Source organism: Salmo trutta, chromosome 9, assembly GCF_901001165.1.
Source record: "Salmo trutta chromosome 9, fSalTru1.1, whole genome shotgun sequence".
NCBI lineage: Eukaryota > Metazoa > Chordata > Actinopteri > Salmoniformes > Salmonidae > Salmo > Salmo trutta.
The window spans coordinates 28,379,872-28,403,715 of NC_042965.1; the positions used below are offsets into that span (position 1 = coordinate 28,379,872).

The window sequence follows — 23,844 nt, forward strand, 5'->3', positions numbered from 1 at the left end:
CCATTACACCTATTCCGCTCCTGTCATTATCACGAGCCCGTCCTACCCAATTAAGGTGCCACCAACATCCTGTGATGGACTTTTACAATTCTGTTATAAAAAAATAAGTTATTCTCTCCTAATAAAACACTTCCCGCATGTCATACAAACAGACAATGTAAAATGACTACAGAAACAACACACCTAGCTAATAACAACTTCTCCCTCAATGTGAGCAAGACAAAGGAGCTGATCGTGGACTACAGGAAAAGGAGGGCCGAACAGGCCCCCATTAACATTGACAGGGCTGCAGTGGAGCGGGTCGAGAGTTTCAAGTACCTTGGTATCCACATCACCAACAAACTATCATGGTCCAATCACACCAAGACAGTCATGAAAAGGGCACGACAACACCTTTTCCCCCTCAGGAGACTGAAATGATTTAGCATGGGTCCTCAGATCCTCAACAGGTTCTACAGCTGCACCATCGAGAGCATCCTGACTGGTTGCATCACTGCCTGGTATGGCAACTGCTCGGCATCCGACCGTAAGGCGCTACAGAGGGTAGTGTGTATGGCCCAGTACATCACTGGGGCCAAGCTTCCTGCCATCCATATACTAGGTGGTGTCAGAGGAAGGCCCCAAAAATTGTCAAAGACTCCAGTCACCCAGGTCATAAACTGTTCTCTCTGCTACCGCAAGGCAAGTGGTACCGGAGCGCCAAGTCTAGGTCCAAAAGGCTCCTCAACAGCTTCTACCCCCAAGCCATAAGACTGCTGAACAATTAATACAAAAAAAAATGTTTTTAACTAGGCAAGTCAGTTAAGAACAAATTCTTATTTACAATGACAGCCTACCGGGGAACAGTGGGTTAACTGCCTTGTTCAGGGGCAGAAAAACATATTTTTACCTTGTCAGCTCGGGGATTCGATCTAGCAACCTTTCGGTTACTGGCCCGATGCTCTTACCACTAGGCTACCTGCTACCCCCTTGCCACCCGGACTATTTACATTGACCCCTCCCTTTGTTTTTACACTGCTGCTACTCGCTGTTTATTATCTATGCATAGTCACTTTATGCCTACCTAGATATACAAATTACCTCAACTAACCTGTAACCCTGCACATTGACTCGGTACCTGTACCCCTTGTATATAGGGTGGCGCACAATTGGCCCAGCGCTGTTCGGGTTAGGGGAGGGTTTGGCCGGGGTAGGCCGTCATTGTAAAATAAGAATTTGTTCTTAACTGACTGACTTGCCTAGTTAAATAAAATAAATAAAAAATGAAATAAATAAAAATATAGCTTCGTTATTGTTATTTTATTGTGTTACTTTGATAAAAAATGGTACTTAATTTATTTAGTAAATATTTTCTTAGCTCAATTTCTTGAACTGCATTGTTGATTAAGGGCTTGTAAGTAAGCATTTCACGGTAAGGTCTACACCTGTTGTATTCGTCACGTGACAAATAAAATATAATTTGATCATCTTACGCCCATTTTTTTGTTGTTCTCTCCTGTCCCAGGGGTGATGTGGATGTGTCTGTGGTGTGTCAGTACCAGATAGGGGAGGTGAAGAAGGTGTTTGACGGCCCGTATAAGGAGTACAGAGAGGGCTCCCAGAGATGGGGGCGATACACTGGCACTGTCCCCAGCCCACGGCCCGGAGCGGTGAGTGATGGATTTTGGGGGGGGGGAGAAAGGGAGAGAGGTATGAAAGAAGGGGTATAGTGGAGGAATGGAGAGTGAGTTGGACAGGGAGAAGGGAGTCTGGAGAGCGATCAGAGCCAACAAGCGATGCCAGTCTGTCCCACAACTAACAACATTCCTTGTTTCTTCCTCTCTCCCTCACCTCTCTCTGTTCCTTCTCTCTGTCTCTTCTCTCCTTTCTTCTTCACGGTGCAGTGCATTACAAGCTGGCATAGGGAGAACGGCTACAACAGCTCTCTTCAGCTGCCAGACGCCACCCTCAACTTTGCCAAGAAGCACCCTCTGATGGAGGAGAAGGCTCAGGCTCGCCCCCTACTGCTCACCAAGGGCATCAACTTCACCCGCCTGGCAGTGGACCGGGTCAGCTCCCTGGACCAGCGTGCATACAACATGCTGTTCATCGGCACAGGTTACTATATATACAACTATATAACTATACAACTATATACTGTTCATAGTCACAGATAACTATATACAACTATATAACTATACAACTATATACTGTTCATAGTCACAGATAACTATATACAACTATATAACTATACAACTATATACTGTTCATAGTCACAGATAACTAAATACAACTATATAACTATACACCTATATACTGTTCATTGGTGCAGGTACAGTGCCTTCAGAAAGTATTCATACCCCTTGACTTTTTCAAAATGTTGTTGTGTTACAGCCTAAAATTAAAATGGCTTAAATTTTGTGTCACTGGCCTAAACACAATACCCCATAATGTCAAAGTGGAATTATGTTTTTAGAAAATTGTACAAATTAATTTTCTATGAAAATCTAAAATGTCTAAATATAAGAATTCAACCACTTTGTTATGGCAAGCCTAAATAAGTTCAGGAGTAAAAATGGGCTTAATTGCTTAACAAGTCACATAATAAGTTGCATGGAATCGCTCTGTGTGCAACAATAGTATTTATCATGATTTATGAATGACTACCTCATCTCTGTACCTCACACATACAATTATCTGTAAGATCCCTCAGTCGAGCAGTGAATTTCAAACACAGATTCAATCACAAAGAACAGAGAGTTGCCGGAGAGGAAGGAAACTGCTCAGGGATTTCACCATGAGGCCAATGGTTACTTTCAAACAGTTACAGAATTGAATGGCTGTGATAGGACAAAACTGAGGATGGATCAACAATACTAACTTAATTGACAGAGTGAAAAGAAGGAAGCCTGTACAGAATAAGAAATATTGCAAAACATGCATCCTTTTTGCAACAAGGCACTAAAGTAATACTGCAAAAAATGTGGCAAAGCAATTCTTTTTTGGTCCTGTATACAAAGTGTTATGTTTGGGGCAAATCCAACACAACACATTACTGAGTACCACTCTCCATATTTTCAAGCATAGTGGTAGATGCATCATGTTATGGGTATGCTTGTAATCGTTAAGCACTTTTCAGGATAAAAAATAAATGGAATGGAGCTAAACACAGGCAAAATGTTAGAGAAAAACCTGGTTCAGTCTCCTTTCCACCAGACACTGGGAGATTAATTCACCTTTCAGCAGGACAATAACCTAAAACACAAGGCCAAATATACACTGGAGTTGCTTACCAAGACGACATTGAATGTTCCTGAGTGGCTTAGTTAGTTTTGACTTAAATCAGCTTGAAAATCTATGGTACAGGTTGGACTCACAGCTGTAATTGCTGCCAAAGGTGATTCTAACATGTTTTGAGTCAGGGGTGTGAATACTTATGTAAATGAGATATTTCGATATTTCATGTTCAATACATTGGCTAACATCTCTAAAAACATGTTTTAATTTTGTCATTATGGGGTATTGTGTGTAGATGGGCGAGAAAAAATATATTAAATCCATTTTGAATTCCGGGTGTAACACAAAATAAGTCAAGGAGTATGAATACTTTTTGAAGGCACTGTAACTATGTAGAACTATATACTGTTCATAGGAACAGGTAACCACTGACAAGGAATACAACATGCTCTATAAGTACCTACCAATGATGAATATACAGTAAGTATGTTTATGGTACCTTCTGACAGGGCCCAGATGAAGCCGTATGCTCACTAAATATGTTAGAGAAATTGCCCTGAACCACAGATGTATGATCAATTTACCCCCAATCCCCCCCAAAAAACAAGAGACCCACAATTTACAAGAGATCAGTGTTCAGGCAGTTTCAGGACAACTTCATCTTACTCCAACTACAGTACTTCTGACTAGCTACTTATAATATCCTACTAGCTATTTATAATAGCCTACTGGCTATTTATAATAGCCTACTAGCTATTTATAATAGCTTACTAGCTATTTATAATAGCCTACTAGCTACTTATAATAGCCTACTAGCTATTTATAATAGCCTACTAGCTATTTATAATAGCCTACTAGCTAATTATAATAGCCTACTAGCTACTTATAATATCCTACTAGCTATTTATAATAGCCTACTGGCTATTTATAATAGCCTACTAGCTACTTATAATAGCCAACTAGCTAATTATAATAGCCTACTAGCTAATTATAATAGCCTACTAGCTATTTATAATAGCCTACTAGCTATTTATAATAGCCTACTGGCTATTTATAATAGCCTACTAGCTACTTATAATAGCCAACTAGCTATTTATAATAGCCTACTAGCTAATTATAATATCCTACTAGCTATTTATAATAGCCTACTGGCTATTTATAATAGCCTACTAGCTACTTATAATAGCCAACTAGCTATTTATAATAGCCTACTAGCTAATTATAATAGCCTACTAGCTATTTATAATTTCACTCACTGCAGTGCGGTGCAGAGTGTTTCCCTTACTGTGCCTGCGGTGTGTTGGAGGCCCATAACTGTCAGAGTGACGATGGGCTCAGTAGCCTGGCAGGCCCCCTGCTGCTGTGCTTCACAGCACAAACTCAATGGGGCCCTTGGCAGACGTACACACTGCCAATTGGGCTGCAGGCTTGATTAGCTATTAACTGCAGCAGGACGATAGCTTATGCCGAGAGAACAAATCTGGCGAGGGCGGTTAGAAACGGAGGATGGGATTGGGGGATTAGCCGAAATTCCCGACACAACGAGAGATGAGCATGGTGTGTGGGTGTGTGTGTGTGTGTGTGTGTGTGTGTGTGTGTGTGTGTGTGTGTGTGTGTGTGTGTGTGTGTGTGTGTGTGTGTGTGTGTGTGTGTGTGTGTGTGTGTGTGTGTGTGTGTGTGTGTGTGTGTGTGTGTTTTGCTGCTCTGCTCTGTGCCAGGCTCCTGTAGTGTGCAGGGTCAGTCCCTCACATTATCCTTAACAGTCCCACTGTGGTGAGGGCAGGCACAACACACACAGCACATCTCTGCTCATAAAAGCCTCATACACCCAGACAGACACACAATGTCACACCGCCGGCAGCAGCAGCTCAATCGCCATTCAAAGCAGGGGATCCCAATACTACCCATATAGAAAACTACAGTACAATATTCTGACATTATGTATCTCTCTCCTCTCATCTTACCAACTCCTGCCTCCTACCTTTCCTCTGTATTCCCTCTTATCTTTTCCTTCCACAATCTTTCCTCCTCTCCTCTCTTTCCATCTGTTCTCTCGTATCGTCCTATCCTCTTTTCTCTCCTTTTCCCCTCCCCCTCTCCTCTCCTTCTGTAGCAGACGGCTGGTTACAGAGGGTAGTGATCTTTGGCTCGGAGGCCCATGTGATTGAAGAGATACAGCTGTTTGATTCTCCCCAGCCAGTGGACAGCCTAACCATCTCTCACACCAAGGTAACACTCACCACTAGGCTAGGGTTTCAATAAATTCCCTGCTTTTCCAGAAATCCTGGTTGGAGGATTCTGGATTTCCTGCTTATTCCCTCCTGATTCCTTCAACCAGAATTTCAGATAAAATTGGAATTTATTGATCGTTCCAGGAATTTTGCAACCCTATACTAGGCATAAGAGTTTTCCCCAGCCCTCCGTAGAGTAGACTGTCACTAGGCCCAGGAGGTATCCCTGGCCCTAAACCATCATGGACCATCGCTAGGGTCTGGAGTTTTCCCCAGCCCTCCATATAGTAGACTGTCACTAGGCCCAGGAGGTATCCCTGGCCCTAAACCATCATGGACCATCGCTAGGATCTGGAGTTTTCCCCAGCTTTACACATAGACAGACCAACAAGGTGTATATGTGCATCAAGCTTTCTCACACTACAGAAACAGGAGATAGGGTCCTTACCTATGGGCCGTTCTGGCTTGGGCAAGGCTTACTTACACATAGACCATCACTGGAGACAAGAGTCTTCTCTGACCATGTGACTCCTGGCCCTATTTATCACCATTATCCCCTCAGATAACCATGTGACTACTGGCCTTACTTATCACCATTATCCCCTCAGATAACCATGTGACTACTGGCCTTACTTATCACCATTATCCCCTCAGATGACCATGTGACTACTGGCCCTACTTATCACCATTATCCCCTCAGATAACGATGTGACTACTGGCCCTACTTATCACCATTATCCCACCAGATGACGATGTGACTACTGGCCCTACTTATCACCATTATCCCACCAGATGACGATGTGACCACTGGCCCTACTTATCAACATTATCCCCTCAGATGACCATGTGACTACTGGCCCTACTTATCACCATTATCCCCTCAGATTACCATGTGACTCCCGGCCCTACTAATCACCATTATCCCATCAGATTACCATGTGACTCCTGGCCCTACTCATCACCATTATCCCATCAGATTACCATGTGTCTCCTGGCCCTACTCATCACCATTATCCCATCAGATTACCATGTGACTCCTGGCCCTACTCATCACCATTATCCCATCAGATTACCATGTGACTCCTGGCCCTACTCATCATCATTATCCCATCAGATTACCATGTGACTCCTGGCCCTACTCATCACCATTATCCCATCAGATTACCATGTGACTCCTGGCCCTACTCATCATCATTATCCCATCAGATTACCATGTGACTCCTGGCTCTACTCATCACCATTATCCCATCAGATTACCATGTGACTCCTGGCCCTACTCATCATCATTATCCCATCAGATTACCATGTGACTCCTGGCCCTACTCATCATCATTATCCCATCAGATTACCATGTGACTCCTGGCTCTACTCATCACCATTATCCCATCAGATTACCATGTGACTCCTGGCCCTACTCATCACCTCTGTTTCACAGCATTACACACATGTTGACTGGCATTACACTCATGCTGATCCTTATCGAACTAAACCAGGCTTTTCATGGCCAGCGATTTCATAACAAACTCTTCTCTCTAGCAGAACAAAATGTTATTGTAATTTAGAGTGATTATCCTATTATCTCTGCTGCCCTCTCTCTGAATTGTTCTTTTTCTATTTTCCATTCCTCTCTTGCTCTCCCCCCTCTCTTTTTACCCTCTTGTCTCCACCCCTCTCTCTCCCTCTTTCTCTGTCTATGTCTGCAGAAGTACTTGTACATTGGCTCACGTTCAGAGGTGCTCCAGCTGCCCTTGGCTAACTGCAGCCGCTATCAGTCGCAGCCAGACTGCCTTCTGTCCCGGGACCCCTACTGCGCCTGGGACAGCGAGGGCCGTGCCTGTGTCCGCATTGACCTCCACCGTGGGTGAGCATGTCTGCCTCTCCCCTCTGCCCCTGCTCAGGGGTCCTGCCTCCCCCCTTCGCTCCCTCCCCTCCTCTCCCTTCTGCCCCTGCTCAGTGGGCTGGGTCTGACTGTGCCAGCAGAAGCTCAGTGGAGGCTTCTCAGACAGTATAGCAAAAATACATGTTATTAATGCCTGTTCTCTGTGCTCTCTGTTCCCACAGGTCTACCTCCTCCCTATCCCAAGATCTGATGCTGGAGAGATTCAGCAGGAGCAAAGCCAAGTTTGACAAGCCTGTGGCCATCCCCAGCCCTGGTGAGTGGGAAAGACAAACTGGACTGGTGGCCCCTGGTGGTGATAGCTTGTCACTACAGCTGAGTTGTTGAATGGAGTTTTTAAATGTTGAGTTGAGCTAAGAGTTGATAATTGAAATCTAATAGAGGTAATTGAACTCAATTGAACTTAGAGTTGATGAGTTGAACTTAGAGTTCAGGATATAAACATCTTGGCTAACACATACCCTCTCTCTCTCTCCCAGACAACTCTCGGCTGAGGAATGTGACAGTAGTGGTAGAATCAGACATGGTGCTGCCCTGCCAGCTGGTGTCCAACCTGGCCCAGCCCTCCTGGATCCTCAACGACCGCGAGCTGCAGCTAGGAGATGAGGAGGCCGGGGGGCCACGCTTCGACCAGGCCCTGAAGGCTCTGGTGGTCCCCAACGCCATGCCAGTGCACGCGGGACGCTACGTGTGCTACTCCGAGGAGCAGGGGGTCAAGTTCCAGACGGAGCGCTACCAGGTGTCGGTGGTGGCCAGCGCCCCTGTGGTCATGGCGGCCCGGGCTCCTGATGGCAGCATGGGTCTGTTCTGGGTGTTGGTGATCACCCTGGGGGCTGCCTGTTTATTACTATTGGTGGCAGCTCTGTATCTGAGGAGACGTCTGAAGCTGGCCCTAGGTAAAGGGGCGGACATGAAGCCTCTGGAGAGCACCCTGGTCTACCCCATCACCCTGCCCAAGGAGCCACCCACCTTCGTGCCCAGTAAAATGCCCAGCGACGAGGACCGCTTCTGGGAGACGGGTGCCAACTACTACTACTCAGACGGCTCTCTGAAGATCGTTCCGGGCCACGCCCTGTGCCCCAGCAGCCAGTCTCACCACCACGCTCCAACGGCGTCTCCCAGCACCATCCCCGGCCAGCCCATCCATTCCCCCAGCCGGCTCAGCCTTACCAACATCAGGGGTTCCGGCAGCAACGGCTACATCCGCCTCAACCTAAGCTCGGCCGGGGAGGAGAGGGTTAGCGGGGCTGGTTCTGGTGGAGGAGGGCTGGGGCTGAGTGGGGGCGGGAACGACTACTCCAGCCCCTTCAAGGAGGAGCTGCGTCGGACCCTGCAGCAGAGGAGCGTGCTGCCTGACGCCAACCCTGAAGAGTCGTCTGTGTAGTATTTCTCCGCGCCTGCCGTAATGAAAAAACAAAACAAGAGACAACGAACGGCAACTAACCTACCTCCCTCCTCTCTCTCTCTTTCTCGGCTCCACTGTCACTCCATGCTCTTTCTCTCTCTCTCTTTCTGCCAATGCTTGTTTGGCTGACTCTGTGACTGGCAGAAGATGCTTTTAGCACAGAGCATGTGATGTGACACACACGCCGAATATTCATCAGCATCCGCTCCTTTTATTATTGTGTTCCATCCGCTCCTGTTATTATTGTGTTCCATCCGCTCCTGTTATTATTGTGTTCCACCCGCTCCTTTTATTATTGTGTTCCATCCGCTCCTGTTATTATTGTGTTCCATCCGCTCCTTTTATTATTGTGTTCCATCCGCTCCTGTTATTATTGTGTTCCATCCGCTCCTGTTATTATTGTGTTCCATCCGCTCCTGTTATTATTGTGTTCCATCCGCTCCTGTTATTATTGTGTTCCATCCGCTCCTGTTATTATTGTGTTCCATCCGCTCCTGTTATTATTGTGTTCCACCCGCTCCTTTTATTATTGTGTTCCATCCGCTCCTGCTATTATTGTGTTCCATCCGCTCCTGTTATTATTGTGTTCCATCCGCTCTTGTTATTATTGTGTTCCATCCGCTCCTGTTATTATTGTGTTCCACCCGCTCCTTTTATTATTGTGTTCCATCCGCTACTGTTATTATTGTGTTCCATCCGCTCCTGTTATTATTGTGTTCCATCCGCTCCTGTTATTATTGTGTTCCATCCGCTCCTGTTATTATTGTGTTCCATCCGCTCCTGTTATTATTGTGTTCCACCCGCTCCTTTTATTATTGTGTTCCATCAGCTCCTGTTATTATTGTGTTCCATCCGCTCCTGTTATTATTGTGTTCCATCCGCTCCTGTTATTATTGTGTTCCATCCGCTCCTGTTATTATTGTGTTCCATCCGCTCTTGTTATTATTGTGTTCCACCCGCTCCTGTTATTATTGTGTTCCACCCGCTCCTTTTATTATTGTGTTCCATCCGCTACTGTTATTATTGTGTTCCATCCGCTCCTGTTATTATTGTGTTCCATCCGCTCCTGTTATTATTGTGTTCCATCCGCTCCTGTTATTATTGTGTTCCATCCGCTCCTGTTATTATTGTGTTCCATCCGCTCTTGTTATTATTGTGTTCCATCCGCTCCTGTTATTATTGTGTTCCACCCGCTCCTTTTATTATTGTGTTCCATCCGCTACTGTTATTATTGTGTTCCATCCGCTCCTGTTATTATTGTGTTCCATCCGCTCCTGTTATTATTGTGTTCCATCCGCTCCTGTTATTATTGTGTTCCATCCGCTCCTGTTATTATTGTGTTCCATACGCCAAACTGGCTGTCACATTTTAACTTCTTCAGCAGTTTAACTTGCTTTTGGAAATCTCAAGCTGTGTAAATTCTGTATTTAAAGACAATTGAACGCAGAGGGCCTACACCTCAAGCATGGCAGTCAAACAAATGGAAAGGTTTCCTGAGAGCACTGCTTCATGATAAGAGAGGACCAAGAACTCATGACAAGGTTGTAGCTTCAGCGCTATACCAATCATCCAATAATCAAGCAGTATGAGTCGACTGACTGAAAGATGAGAGGAGCTAGCTTGACTTTTTTCTGTTCTGTTGGAGAATTTTTCGCTTTCTGCACTTAACATGGGAGTCGATTTTGTATTTGTGAGCAAAGAGAGTGAGAGAGTCACATAAAAGACAAATTAATCTCAAAAGCAAGACGACAATCACGTTCCTCTCTCCGGGGGTAAAACCTGGGAAGGAGAGGGAGAGATGAAGAGAGAGAAAATGAAGGGAGCTTTGCGTGAAAGACACAGGGGGTTTACATGAAGGACAAACTCTCAATTAGACTTTCTCGGCTCGATTTGTACTTTTTTTTATGTTGTCAGTCTTTCCTCTGAGAAAGTCTTCAATCCCTGCCACATTGATATATTGTGACAATTTAAATTAAGACATTTTTATGTGTTGTTTTTCTATGTCTTACGGACTACAGAAACAACAAATGGAGACCAATGGCTTTAAAGCACCCCTCTGTGAATGAGAATGTGAGAGAAGCATGTACAAACCTCTCCTATCCCTGCTCAAGGTAGATCTCTCCCCAAATAACCTCCACACTAGTAAATACATTTTAGTACTACTTTTACAATAACTGCACTACACATTTACACAAGTGGTTCATGGGAATTTCAGTTAAACCCATTCAGATACACTTCCTTGTGATGTGATTATGGAAATTTCTGTTTGACATAATCCCACAACAGAACCTACAACAGCACATTCACTTATTATTCAGAATTTGAGATGAGACGAAGGCATTGCTTTCAGTCATGTAGTGGAGACGGCACGGGGGAATGTAGGTAAACTCACTAAACTGTTGCGACTGCAGTGGATGTCTCAACAAGTGCTTTATAATATGTATGTGTATGGGTGGGGCTGGTGGCGGGTTGAACTGCCAAAAGGAGCCCTCCCTCCCCTGCACTGCCCTGAATGCCAAACCTGGTGGATGTAGTAGTGTGTCCTGGAGGGGACGGGCCACAGCACTGTACCTGTCCTAGACACACCCTTTAATAACCCCTTATTTCCCTAAACCCCACCCACCTACCTACCTACCTACCTACCTACCTACCTACCTACCGATGTCCAGAGAATGACCTGGCGCTACTGTGGAAAGCCTGAATTCAGAGAGAAGGATGGACACTGAACTGTAAACCCACGCTGCCTGTGCTGTTAGAGGGACAAGCAGACAACAGATGGAAGATAGATGAATGGCCTGTGACAAACCAACGGCTCCAGAGAGCGATCAGAGGCTCATCAATCAGAGGTATGGCTCTCTCTCTCTCTCTCTGAAAGCCTACAGACACCTATCCTGATCCCAGATCTGTTTGTGCTGTCATTCCAACTACTAGGTCATTGTTATGACTTGGCGTAGGAGTTGATGTAGGAGTTGGCAAGACAGTACAAACAAATCTGGGACCAGCCTAAGAGACACCTAAAGACCTAGCCAGAAAAATAACTGCCATGATCAAGTTTTACAGCCTTGCATATACAATTAAATCTACTGCTCCAGGGACTACATATCACTGTGTGCCCACTCTAACCTGTTCCTCTTCCTGTGCTTTGTCTTCCAGGGGTGGCTTTGTGACACATCTGCAGGGACCAGAGAACAACACAACACAAAGGAGGAACAAGAGGAGTACGATGTTTCTTTCTTTCTCACCAAAATGTATACTAGAGACAGCTGAAGGGGATGTAGAATATTGTAATGATCGCTGGGTTGAAGAGGTACTTACTTGGCCATCAGTGGTTAGTTCATCCTAGTGTTGCATGATCTTCTCTGCAAATATACTGTACACATCTCTGATGACATGATCATAATTGTAAAAGAAGTGTATCATGTTTCAAACTTTTGCAGACACTAATGTTTTCTACTAAAAAAAGTTTAATTTATGATTAAGAGTTGTTAAGGACTTGTTCATGAATTTGTCCATCTTCTTAACATGTTTACTTTCGCTGTGCCTCTTCACCTTCGGATAAGCCAAAGTAGACTGCAGTTGCTTTTTTGAAAAGGTGTATTATTAGATATTATTTTATTATTCCACTTCGATATTTAAGTTTCAACAGTCTGTCCAACTTCAGTTCAAAGAACTCTCATGCCTGGAACTTTCCTGCATATTTTATTTAGAGCTTAATTTTCTTCAGAAGGCAACAAGCTTGTGGATGGTCAACATCCTGTTTAGATGTCAGTAGTAATCTACTGAAGCCGATCCCTGACTTCCTACCACATGAGAAAGTAAACAAATCATCAGAGCGTCATAGGACCAACCAAGCAAAGCAACTTCCTTTTAACCACATGATAACTCGTGATTTCATGATCTGAGGTTTGATATAAAATCTTAAATATTTATACACCCATTTAATATGTATAGATTGAATATGTTACCAAGCACTGGTTCAGACACTTTACAATCTGTTAACATTGCTGTGAATTCAAGTTACTGGAGCTGTTAAGATTGGTATAGATATTTAACTGATTTGTCTTACAATTATGTATTTTTTAAAATCCTTGGACATTATGTCTGATATGTCATAAAACTCTCTTAGAAGAAAATTATCCATCAAACTCACAAAAGTGATGTAAGGCACAATCCCCCCAAAAAATCTGCATGTGCAATTCTGGATCTATATAGGCTCGTTATTACTGCCCTACCAAACAAAAAGGCAGTGACTGCTCATAGTGGATCTGAGAAAAATGGCTTTTATTTACCTTGGTTTCACAGTAACTTTATGCAGTTACTGCTAACATGACCCCTAATTTCTCCAAACCACAATACAATAGAGGCAGGATACATGTCCACATGATTAAGCATTTAATGTAGCAAAAATGACATTAACTAATTTTCGACCAAATGAGCAGTTACTGCCTTTTTGGAGATTACACTCTGCCTGTCAAAAACAACGCTTTCCACAATCTTCTCACCTAAGCCTTTTTATTCTGTTGTTTTTCAATAATATTATTATATTACCATTATTATTAATGTCCTTTTTGGATTTAAGTTGCAAAAGTTCCTCTGGCTGTTTGTTCTTAATCTTTTAATGTTTATGAAAGGATGTTAAGTAACTTATTTTGCTTGTAAAAACATGTCGATATTTATTATCATTGTACATATGTCCTTATTTTTTTATATGTGTATATATACATGAATAAAAGTAGAAATCTACTCAAATTGTGTATGTGTGTGCTGGGGGTTCATGTAAATGAACCATCAAACCAAGAGACTGGGTGTAAGCATAAACATCCCAGTTATCCAACATTCAAGGGTACAAAATGATACTATAAATTTAAATCAGAGTGAGCTTCAACTCATTAGTGAGATAACAGCCTGGGCATTCAGTGCATTAGAGGCAGAATGTGCAGAGGAAGGATGTAGGCCTAGTCGTATACTCTCACTAATTGAAACAAGTAGCTATGGGAAAAGAACAGGAAACACAAACATTTTTATTTATTTCACCTTTATTTAACCAGGTAGGCAAGTTGAGAACAAGTTCTCATTTACAATTGCGACCTGGCCAAGATAAAGCAAAGCAGTTCGACAACATACAAAAACACAGAGTTACACATGGAGTAAAACAACATACAATCAATGATGCAGTAGAAAAAATAAGACTATATACAATGTGAGCAAATGATGTGAGATAAGGGAGGTAAAGGCAAAAAAATGCCATGGTGGCAAAGTAAATAAAGTATGGCAAGAAAAACACTGGAATGGTAGATTTGTAGTTTGAAGAAAGTTAAAAGTTAAAATATAAATAATATGGTGCAAAGGAGCAAAATAAATAAAATAAATAAATACAGTAGGGGAAGAGGTAGTAGTTTGGGCTAAATTAAAGATGGGCTATGTACAGGTGCAGAGATCTGTGAGCTGCTCTGACAGCTGGTGCTTAAAGCTAGTGAGGGAGATAAGTGTTTCCAGTTTTAGAGATTTTTGTAGTTCGTTCCAGTCATTGGCAGCTGAGAACTGGAAGGAGAGACGACCAAAGGAGGAGTTGGCTTTAGGGGTGACCAGAGAGATATACCTGCTGGAGCGCGTGCTGCAGGTGGGTGCTGCTATGGTGACCAGTGAGCGGAGATAAGGGGGGACTTTACCTAGCAGGGTCTTGTAGATGACCTGGAGCCAATGTGTTTGGCGACGATTATGAAGTGAAGGCCAGCCAACGAGAGCATACAGGTCGCAGTGGTGGGTTGTATATGGGGCTTTGGTGACAAAACGGATGGCACTGTGATAGACTGTATCCAGCTTGTTGAGTAGGGTATTGGAGGCTATTTTGTAAATGACATCGCCGAAGTCGAGGATTGGTAGGATGGTCAGTTTTACGAGGGTATGTTTGGCAGCATGAGTGAAGGATGCTTTGTTGCGAAATAGGAAGCCAATTCTAGATTTCACTTTGGATTGGAGATGATTGATGTGAGTCTGGAAGGAGAGTTTACAGTCTAACCAGACACCTAGGTATTTGTAGTTGTCCACAAATTCTAAGTTAGAACCGTCCAGAGAAGTTATGCTGGATGGGCGGGCAGGTGCAGGCAGCGATCGGTTGAAGAGCATGCATTTAGTTTTACTTGTGTTTAGGAGCAGTTGGAGACCACGGAAGGAGAGTTGAATGGCATTGAAGCTCGCCTGGAGGGTTGTTAACACAGTGTCCAAAGAAGGGCCAGAAGTATACAGAATGGTGTCGTCTGCGTAGAGGTGGATCAGAGATTCACCAGCAGCAAGAGCGACATCATTTATGTATACAGAGAAAAGAGTTGGCCCAAGAATTTAACCCTGTGGTACCCCCATAGAGACTGCCAGAGGTCCAGACAGTAGGCCCTCCGATTTGACACACTGAACTCTGTCAGAGAAGTAGTTGGTGAACCAGGCGACGCAATCGTTTGAGAAACCAAGGCTACTAAGTCTGCCGATGAGGATGTGGTGATTAACAGAGTCAAAAGCTTTGGCCAGGTCAATGAATACGGCAGCACAGTATTGTTTCCTATCGATGGCGGTTACGATGTCGTTTAGGACCTTGAGCGTGGCTGAGGTGCACCCATGACCAGCTCTGAAACCAGATTGCATAGCGGAGAGGGTGCGGTGGGATTCGAAATAGTCGGTAATCTGTTTGTTGACTTGGCTTTCGAAGACCTTAGAAAGGCAGGGTAGGATGGATATAGGTCTGTAGCAATTTGGGTCAAGAGTGTCACCTCCTTTGAAGAGGGGGATGACAGCAGCTGCTTTCCAATCTATGGGAATCTCAGACGACACGAAAGAGAGGTTGAACAGGCTAGTAATAGGGGTTGCAATAATTTCGGCAGATAATTTTAGAAAGAAAGGGTCCAGATTGTCAAGCCCAGCTGATTTGTAGGGGTCCAGATTTTGCAGCTCTTTCAGAACATCAGCTGAATGGATTTGGGAGAAGGAGAAATGGGGGAGGCTTGGGCGAGTAGCTGTGGGGGGTGCAGTGCTGTTGAATGCAGTAGGGGTAGTTAGGTGGAAAGCATGGCCAGCCGTAGAAAAATGCTTATTGAAATTCTCAATTATAGTGGGCTTATCGGTGGTGACAGAGTTTCCTATCCTCAGTGCAGTGGGCAGTTGGGAGGAGGTGTTCTTATTCTCCATGGACTTTACAATGTCCCAAAACTTTTTAGAGTTGGAGTTGCACGAAGCAAATTTCTGTTTGAAAAAGCTAGCCTTGGCGTTTCTAACTGCCTGTGTGTATTGGTTTCTAACTTCCCTAAAAAGTTGCATATCGCGGGGGCAGTTCGATGCTAATGCAGAACGCCACAGGATATTTTTGTGTTGGTTAAGGGCAGTCAGGTCTGGGGAGAACCAAGGGCTATATCTGTTCCTGGTTCTAAATTTCTTGAAAGGGGCATGCTTATTTAAAATGGAGAGGAAGGCATTTTTAAAAAATAACCAGGCATCCTCTACTGACGGGATGAGGTCAATATCCTTCCAGGATACCAGGGCCAGGTCGATTAGAAAGGCTTGCTCGTTGAAATGTTTCAGGGAGCGTTTGACAGTGATGAGTGGAGGTCGTTTGACCGCTGACCCATTACGGGTGCAGGCAATGAGGCAGTGATCGCTGAGATCTTGGTTGAAAACAGCAGAGGTGTAATTAGAGGGCACATTGGTTAGGATGATATCTATGAGGGTGCCAGTGCTTGCGGCTTTGGGGTTGTACCTGGTGGGTTCATTAATAATTTGTGTGAGATTGAGGGCATCAAGCTTGGATTGTAGAATGGCTGGGGTGTTAAGCATGTCCCAGTTTAGGTCGCCTAGTAGCACGAGCTCTGAAGATAGATGGGGGGCAATCAGTTCACATATGGTGTCCAGAGCACAGCTAGGGGCCGAGGGGGGTCTATAGCAGGCGGCAACGGTGAGAGACTTGTTTTTGGAGAGGTGGATTTTTAAAAGTGGAAGTTCAAATTGTTTGGGTACAGACCTGGATAGCAGGACAGAACTCTGCAAGCTATCTCTGCAGTAGATTGCAACACCGCCCCCTTTGGTCGTTCTATCTTGTCTGAAAACGTTGTAGTTAGGGATGAAGATTTCACAGTTTTTGGTGGACTTCCTAAGCCAAGATTCAGACACAGCTAGGACATCCGGGTTGGCAGAGTGTGCTAAAGCAGTGAATAAAACAAACTTAGGGAGGAGGCTTCTAATGTTAACATGCATGAAACCAAGGCTATTACGGTTACAGAAGTCATCAAAAGAGAGCGCATCACATCACACATGTTATGTAGGAACTTATTTAAGATACCTCAGGAAAGATTCTTCTTTATCACACAGGGGAATTATAATGGTTATATAAGGGCTTCGTAAAGAAACTGAACCAATTAGTAACATTACACTTACATTTTAGCCTATACTCTTATACAGAGCAACCCAACATTTGGGTTAAGTTGCTCAAGGGAACATTGACAGATTTTACACATATGGGATTCAAACCAGTGACCTTTCAGTTACTGGCCCAACACTCTTAACCACTGGGCTACCTGCCACCCTAACATCTTAAATGAGGCCTACTGGCCCTGTGCTTTTGGAGTCCTTTTTTGAACATGTCATTCATTCTATTATTCTATTAGGCTCAATATAATGTTCTATTAGGCCTGATATTAGGTTGAGTCATTATTATATTCTATTAAGCCTCTGTCAGAGCCGTTCAACTCACCTTCAGCAAAGCCTGGGAGCCAAGGCTATATTTTAATAGGCCTGGCTATATTCTAATAGGCCTGGCTATATTCTAATAGGCCTGGTTCTATTTTATTAGGCCTGATACAGTATAAGGCCTATTATTCTATTCTATCAGGCCTATTCTCTCTCCAGTTTCAAGGCCTGCATTACCATGTCTAGTGTTCATCCAGTCTCCTCTTCCCTGTCCACGTTGTGCCTGCTGCTTGCCCGTATGCCTGGTGCTAGCGAAGCCACATGCTCTCAGTGTGCCAGACCCAGAGACCCAGCTGTGGGGAGGGAGAGGTGGGAGTGTGATGTCACAGAGTACACAGCTGGGCCACAGAGAATGCTTTAATCTCCTCTTTATAGGTCAACAACCACGGCTATGTATGCTCTTACTCATCTCATCGCACTCACATGCACGCACACAGAAACACACGGGCTACAGAGAGAGAAATAAAGTGAGAGACAGAGAGAGAGAGAGAACATGACAGCCGCACATATGCCCAGGCCGTGAGCAGAGCAACAGGCCCAACCCCCACTAGTACACCCGCCCAAACACCATCCCGTGACCTAAGAGGTATGTATCAGATGCTCAACATGCTCTGCTCACACCTACTGTAATGGACCCAGCCTAAACCACACGAAAACAACACTAGACACTATGGAACACAAAGCTTACTATCTCATCCTGGAATATACAAGGTCTGAGGTTATCTGCCTTTGGCCTAAAGAGCAGGAACAGACTTCATCAAAAAAATTGGAAATACAGACATTGTCATCCTACAAGAAACATGGTATGGAGGAGACGGACCCACTGGTTGCCCTCTAGGTTACAGAGAGCTGGTAGTCCCATCCACCAAGCGAACCAGGTGTGAAACAGGGAAGGGACTCAGGGGGTATGATAATTTGGTATAGAGCAGACCTAACTCACTCCATTAAATTAGTCACAACATCTGGCTTGAAATTAATAAGGAAATTATCTCAACAGAGAAATATTTCCTTGTGTGCTACCTACAGTATATCCCCTCAATAGAATCCCCATACTTTAACGATGAAATCTTCTCCATCCTAGAGGGTGAGATCAACCACTTCCAGGCCCAGAGACATGTAGTAGTCTGTTGCCACTTTAATGCCAGAACCGGACAAGAACCTGACACTCTCAGCACACAGGGAAACAAACAGTATTCCCTCTAAATATGCTCCTCTAGACACAACTATCACAAAACAAGCAACAAAAATGGGTCACAACTCCTGCAGCTCTGTCACACGCTGGGTCTGTACATAGTCAATGGTAGGCTTCGAGGTGACTCCAATGGTAGGTACACCTACGGCTCATTCCTTGGCAGTAGTACTGTAGATTACTTTATCACTGACCTCAACCAAGAGTCGCTCAGAGTGTTAACAGTCAGCCCACTAACACCCCTATCAGATCACAGCAAAATCACACTCTACCTGAACAGAGCAATACTCAATCATGAGGCATCAACGCCAAAGGAGCTGCACAATATTAAGAAATGCTATAGATGGAAGGAAAGTAGTGTAGAAACCTACCAAAAAACAATTAGGCAACAACAAATGCAATCCCTTTTAGACAACTTCCTGGACAAAACAGTTCACTGCAATTGTGAAGGTGTAAACTTTACAGTACAAAACCTAAAAAGTGTATTTGACCTTTCAGCTTCCCTATCAAATCTAAAAATTTCAAGCAGACAACCTAAAACAATGACAAATGGTTTGATGAAGAATGCAAAAACCTAAGAAAGAAAATGAGAAACCTATCCAACCAAAAACATAGACCCAGAAAACCTGAGTCTACGCCTTCACTATTGTGAATCACTAAAACAATACAGAAATACACTATGGAAAAAGAAGGAACAGCATGCTAGAAATCAGCTCAATGTCATTTTAGAATCCATAGAATAGAACCAATTCTGGGAAAAGTTTAACACACTAAACAAACAACAACATGAAGAGTTATCTATCCAAAATGGAGATGTGTGGTTTAACCACTTTTCTAATCTCAATTGGCTATACTTAAACTCTTTAACATCATCTTCAGCTCTGGCATCTTCCCCAATATTTGGAACCAAGGACTGATAACCCCAATTTACAAAAGTGGAGACAAATTTGAACCCAATAACTACCGTGGGATATGCGTCAAAAGCAACCTTGGGGAAATCCTCTGCATTATCATTAACATCAGACTTGTAAATTTCCTCAGTGAAAACAATGTACTGAGAAAATGTCAAATTGGCTTTTTGCCAAATTACTGTACGGCAGACCACGTATTCACCCTGCACACCCTAATTGACAAACATACAAAACAAAACAAAGGCAAAGTCTTCTCATGCTTTGTTGACTTCAAAAAAGCTTTTGACTCAACTTGGCATGAGGGTCTGCTATATAAATTGAAAGAAAGTGGTGTTGGGGGAAACACATACGGCATTATAAAATCCATGTACACAAACAACAAGTGTGCATTTAATATTGGCAAAAAACACACACATTTCTTTTCACAAGGTCGTGGGGTGAGACAGGGATGCAGCTTAAGCCCCACCCTCTTCAATATATATATCAACGAATTGGCAAGGGCACTAGAACAGTCTACAGCACCTGGCCTCACCATCCTAGAATCTGAAGTCAAATGTCTACTGTTTGCTGATGATCTGGTCCTTCTGTCCCCAACCAAGAAGGGCCTACAGCAGCACCTAGATCTTCTGCACAGATTCTGTCAGACATGGGCTCTGACAATAAATCTCAGTAAGACAAAAATAATGGTGTTCCAAAAAAGGTCCAGTTGTCAGGACCAGAAATACAAATCCCATCTAGAGTCCAATGCCCTAGAGCACACAAAAAACTATACATACCTCGGCCTAAGCATCAGCGCCACAGGTTACTTCCACAAAGCTGGGAACGATCTGAGAGACAAGGCAAGAAGGGCCTTCTATGCCATCAAAAGGAACATGAAATTTGACATACCAATTAGGATCTGTCTAAAAATACTTGAATCAGTTACATAACTCATTGCACTTTTGTGTTGTGAGGTCTGGGGTTCGCTCACTAACCAAGAATTCACAAAACGGGACAAACACCAAATTGAGACTCCGCATGCAGAATTCTGCAAAAATATCCTAAGCGTACAATTTAAAACACCAAATAATTCATGCAGAGCAGAATTAGGCCGATACCCGCTAATTATCAAAATCCAGAAAAGAGACGTTAAATTCTTCCATAACAAAGCCATCACCTACAGAAGATGAACCTGGAGAATAATCCCCTAAGAAAGCTGGCCGTGGGGCTCTGTTCAAAAACACAAAAAGACCCCACAGCGCCCCAGGACAGCAACACAAATAGACCCAAACAAATCGTGAGAAAACAAAAAGATAATTACTTGACACATTGGAAAGAATTAACAAAAAAACAGAGCAAACTGGAATGCTATTTGGCCCTAAACAGAGAGTACACAGTGGCAGAATACCTGACCACTGTGACTGACCCAAAATTAAGGAAAGCTTTAACTATGTACATACTCAGTGAGCATAGCCTTGCTCTTGAGAAAGGTCGCTGTAGGCAGACCTGGCTCTGAATAGAAGACAGGCTGTGTGCACAGTGCCCACAAAATGAGGTGGAAACTGAACTGCCCTTCTTAACCTCCTGCCAAATGTATGACCGTTTTAGAGAGAAACATTTTTCCTTCAGATTGCACAGACTACAAAGAATTCGAAAACAAATCAAACTTTGATAAACTCCCATATCTATTGGGTGAAATACCACAGTGTGCAATCACAGCAGCAAGATTTGTGATCTGTTGCCACAAGAAAAGGGCAACCAGTGAAGAACGAACACCATTGTAAATACAACCCATATTTATGTTTATTTATTTTCCCTTTTGTGGTTTAACTATTAGCTGTAAAGCGTCTCTGTGTAGCTGGTGCGACGAGTCAGGCACAGGACAGCAGATATGAGTAATGAAAGCAATTTACTCAATAATATCACAATACACATTGTATAAATACAAGGCCACAAATACGGACCGCAATACAAATAAACAATTACTCACAAACAAACATGGGGGAACAGAGGGTTAAATAATGAATAAGTAATTGGGGAATTGAAACCAGGTGTGTAAGACAAAACAAATGGAAAATGAAAAGTGGATCGGCGATGGCTAGAAGGCCGGTGACGTCGACCGCCGAACGAACAAGGAGAGGGACCGACTTCGGCGGAAGTCGTGACTTTACCCTCCCTTGACGCGCGGCTTCAGCAGCAGCACGCCGACACCAACCTCGGGGATGACCCGGAGGATGAGGGGCAGGGCGATCCGGATGGAGACGGTGGAACTCCCGCAGCAACGAAGGGTCCAAGACGTCCTCCACCGGCACCCAGCATCTCTCCTCCGGACCGTACCCCTCCCACTCCACGAGGTACTGAAGGCCCCTCGCCCGACGCCTCGAGTCCAGGATGGCTCGAACAGCATACGCCGGGGCCCCTCGATGTCCAGAGGGGGCGGAGGAACCTCCCGCACCTTAGACTCCTGGAGTGGACCAGCCACCACAGGCTTGAGGAGAGACACATGGAACGAGGGATTAATACGGTAATCTGGGGAAGCTGTAACCTGTAGCATACCTCGTTCAGTCTCCTCAAGACTTTGAATGGCCCCACAAACCGCGGACCCAGCTTCCGACAGGGCAGGCGGAGGGGCAGGTTTTGGGTCGAGAGCCAGACCCGGTCCCCCGAAGCGAAGAGCGGGGACTCTGCGGTGGTGGTCGGCGCACGCCTTCTGCTGCCTCACGGCCCGTTACAGGTGCACATGGGCGGCGTCCCTGGTCTCCTCCTAGTGCTTAAACCATTTGTCCAAAGCAAGAACTTTGATCTGGCTCTGATGCCAAGGTGCCAGAACCAGCTGATACCCCAGTACACACTGGAAGGGAGAGAGGTTAGTGGAGGAGTGGCAGAGTGCGTTTTGGGCCATCTCTGCCCAGGGGATGAACGCCGCCCACTCCCCCGGCCGGTCCTGGCAATATGACCGCAGAAACCTACCCATATCCTGGTTTACTCTCTCCACCTGCCAATTACTCTCGGGGTGAAAACCTGAGGTGAGGCTGACCGAGACCCCCAGACATTCCATGAACGCTCTCCAGACCCTGGACATGAACTGGGGACCCCGATCAGAGACTATGTCCTCAAGCACCCCGTAGTGCCGGAAGACGTGAGTGAACAGGGCCTCCGCAGTCTATAGGGCCATAGGGAGACCGGGCAAAGGGAGGAGACGGCAGGACTTAGAAAACCGATCCACAACAACCAGGATCGTGGTGTTGCCCTGTGAGGGAGGAAGATCCGTCAGGAAGTCCACCAACAGGTGCGACCACGGCCGTTGTGGAACGAGTAGGGGTTGTAACTTCCCTCTGGGCAGGTACCTGAGAGCCTTGCACTGGGCGCACACCGAGCAGGAGGAAACATAAACCCTCACATCCTTGGCCAAGGTGGACCACCAGTACTTCCCACTAAGGCAACGCACCGTCCGACCGATACCAGGGTGACCAGAGGAGGGTGACGTGTGGGCCCAATAGATCAAATGGTCGCGGACAGCAGACGGAACGTACAGGCGCCCAGCTGGACACTGGGGGGGGAGTGGGCTCTGTGCGTAACGCCCGCTCGATGTCCGCATCCAGCTCCCACACCACCGGTGCCACCAGGCAAGAGGCCGGAAGTATGGGAGTGTGATCCATGGACCGCTCCTCTGTGTCATACATCTGGGACAGCGCGTCTGCCTTAGCGTTCTGGGAACCTGGTCTGTAGGACAGAGTGAAAACAAAAGGGGTAAAGAACATGGCCCACCTTGCCTGGCGAGGGTTCAGTCTCCTCGCTGCCCGGATGTACTCCAGATTGCGGTGGTCAGTCCAGATGAGAAAAGGGTGTTTAGCCCCCTCAAGCCAATGTCTCCACGCCTTCAGAGCCTTAACAACAGCCAACAGATCCCGGTCCTCCACATCATAGTTTCGCTCCGCCGGGCTGAGCTTCTTCGAAAAGAAAGCACAGGGGCGGAGCTTTGGTGGCGAGCCTGAGCGCTGAGAGAGCACGGCTCCTATCCCAGCCTTGGACGCGTCCACCTCCACTATGAACACCAAAGAGGGATCCGGATGAGTCAGCACGGGAGCCGAGGTAAACAGAGCCTTCAGGTGACCAAAAGCCCTGTCCGCCTCAGCCGACCACTGCAGCCCCAACGGTCCCCCCTTCAACAGTGAGGTAATGGGAGCCGCTACCTGACCAAAACCCCGGATAAACCTCCGGTAGTAGTTGGCAAACCCTAGAAACCGCTGCACTTCCTTTACCGTGGTGGGAGTCGGCCAATTACGCAA

General features: G+C 45.1%; 1 protein-coding gene across 1 annotated transcript in view; it reads left to right on the plus strand.

Annotated features, from left to right (window-relative positions):
- Window positions 1–13,498, plus strand: part of sema4c (sema domain, immunoglobulin domain (Ig), transmembrane domain (TM) and short cytoplasmic domain, (semaphorin) 4C) — a 97,790-nt gene extending 84,292 nt beyond the window's left edge. Inside the window, exons 10-16 of the mRNA XM_029763337.1 lie at window positions 1,505–1,649; window positions 1,884–2,097; window positions 5,330–5,445; window positions 7,151–7,308; window positions 7,509–7,600; window positions 7,824–11,595; window positions 11,903–13,498. Coding sequence (XP_029619197.1) covers window positions 1,505–1,649; window positions 1,884–2,097; window positions 5,330–5,445; window positions 7,151–7,308; window positions 7,509–7,600; window positions 7,824–8,728 — 1,630 coding nt within the window. The 3' untranslated portion in view covers window positions 8,729–11,595; window positions 11,903–13,498. The remainder of the gene's footprint in view (window positions 1–1,504; window positions 1,650–1,883; window positions 2,098–5,329; window positions 5,446–7,150; window positions 7,309–7,508; window positions 7,601–7,823; window positions 11,596–11,902) is intronic.
- The last annotated feature ends 10,346 nt before the right edge of the window (window positions 13,499–23,844 follow it).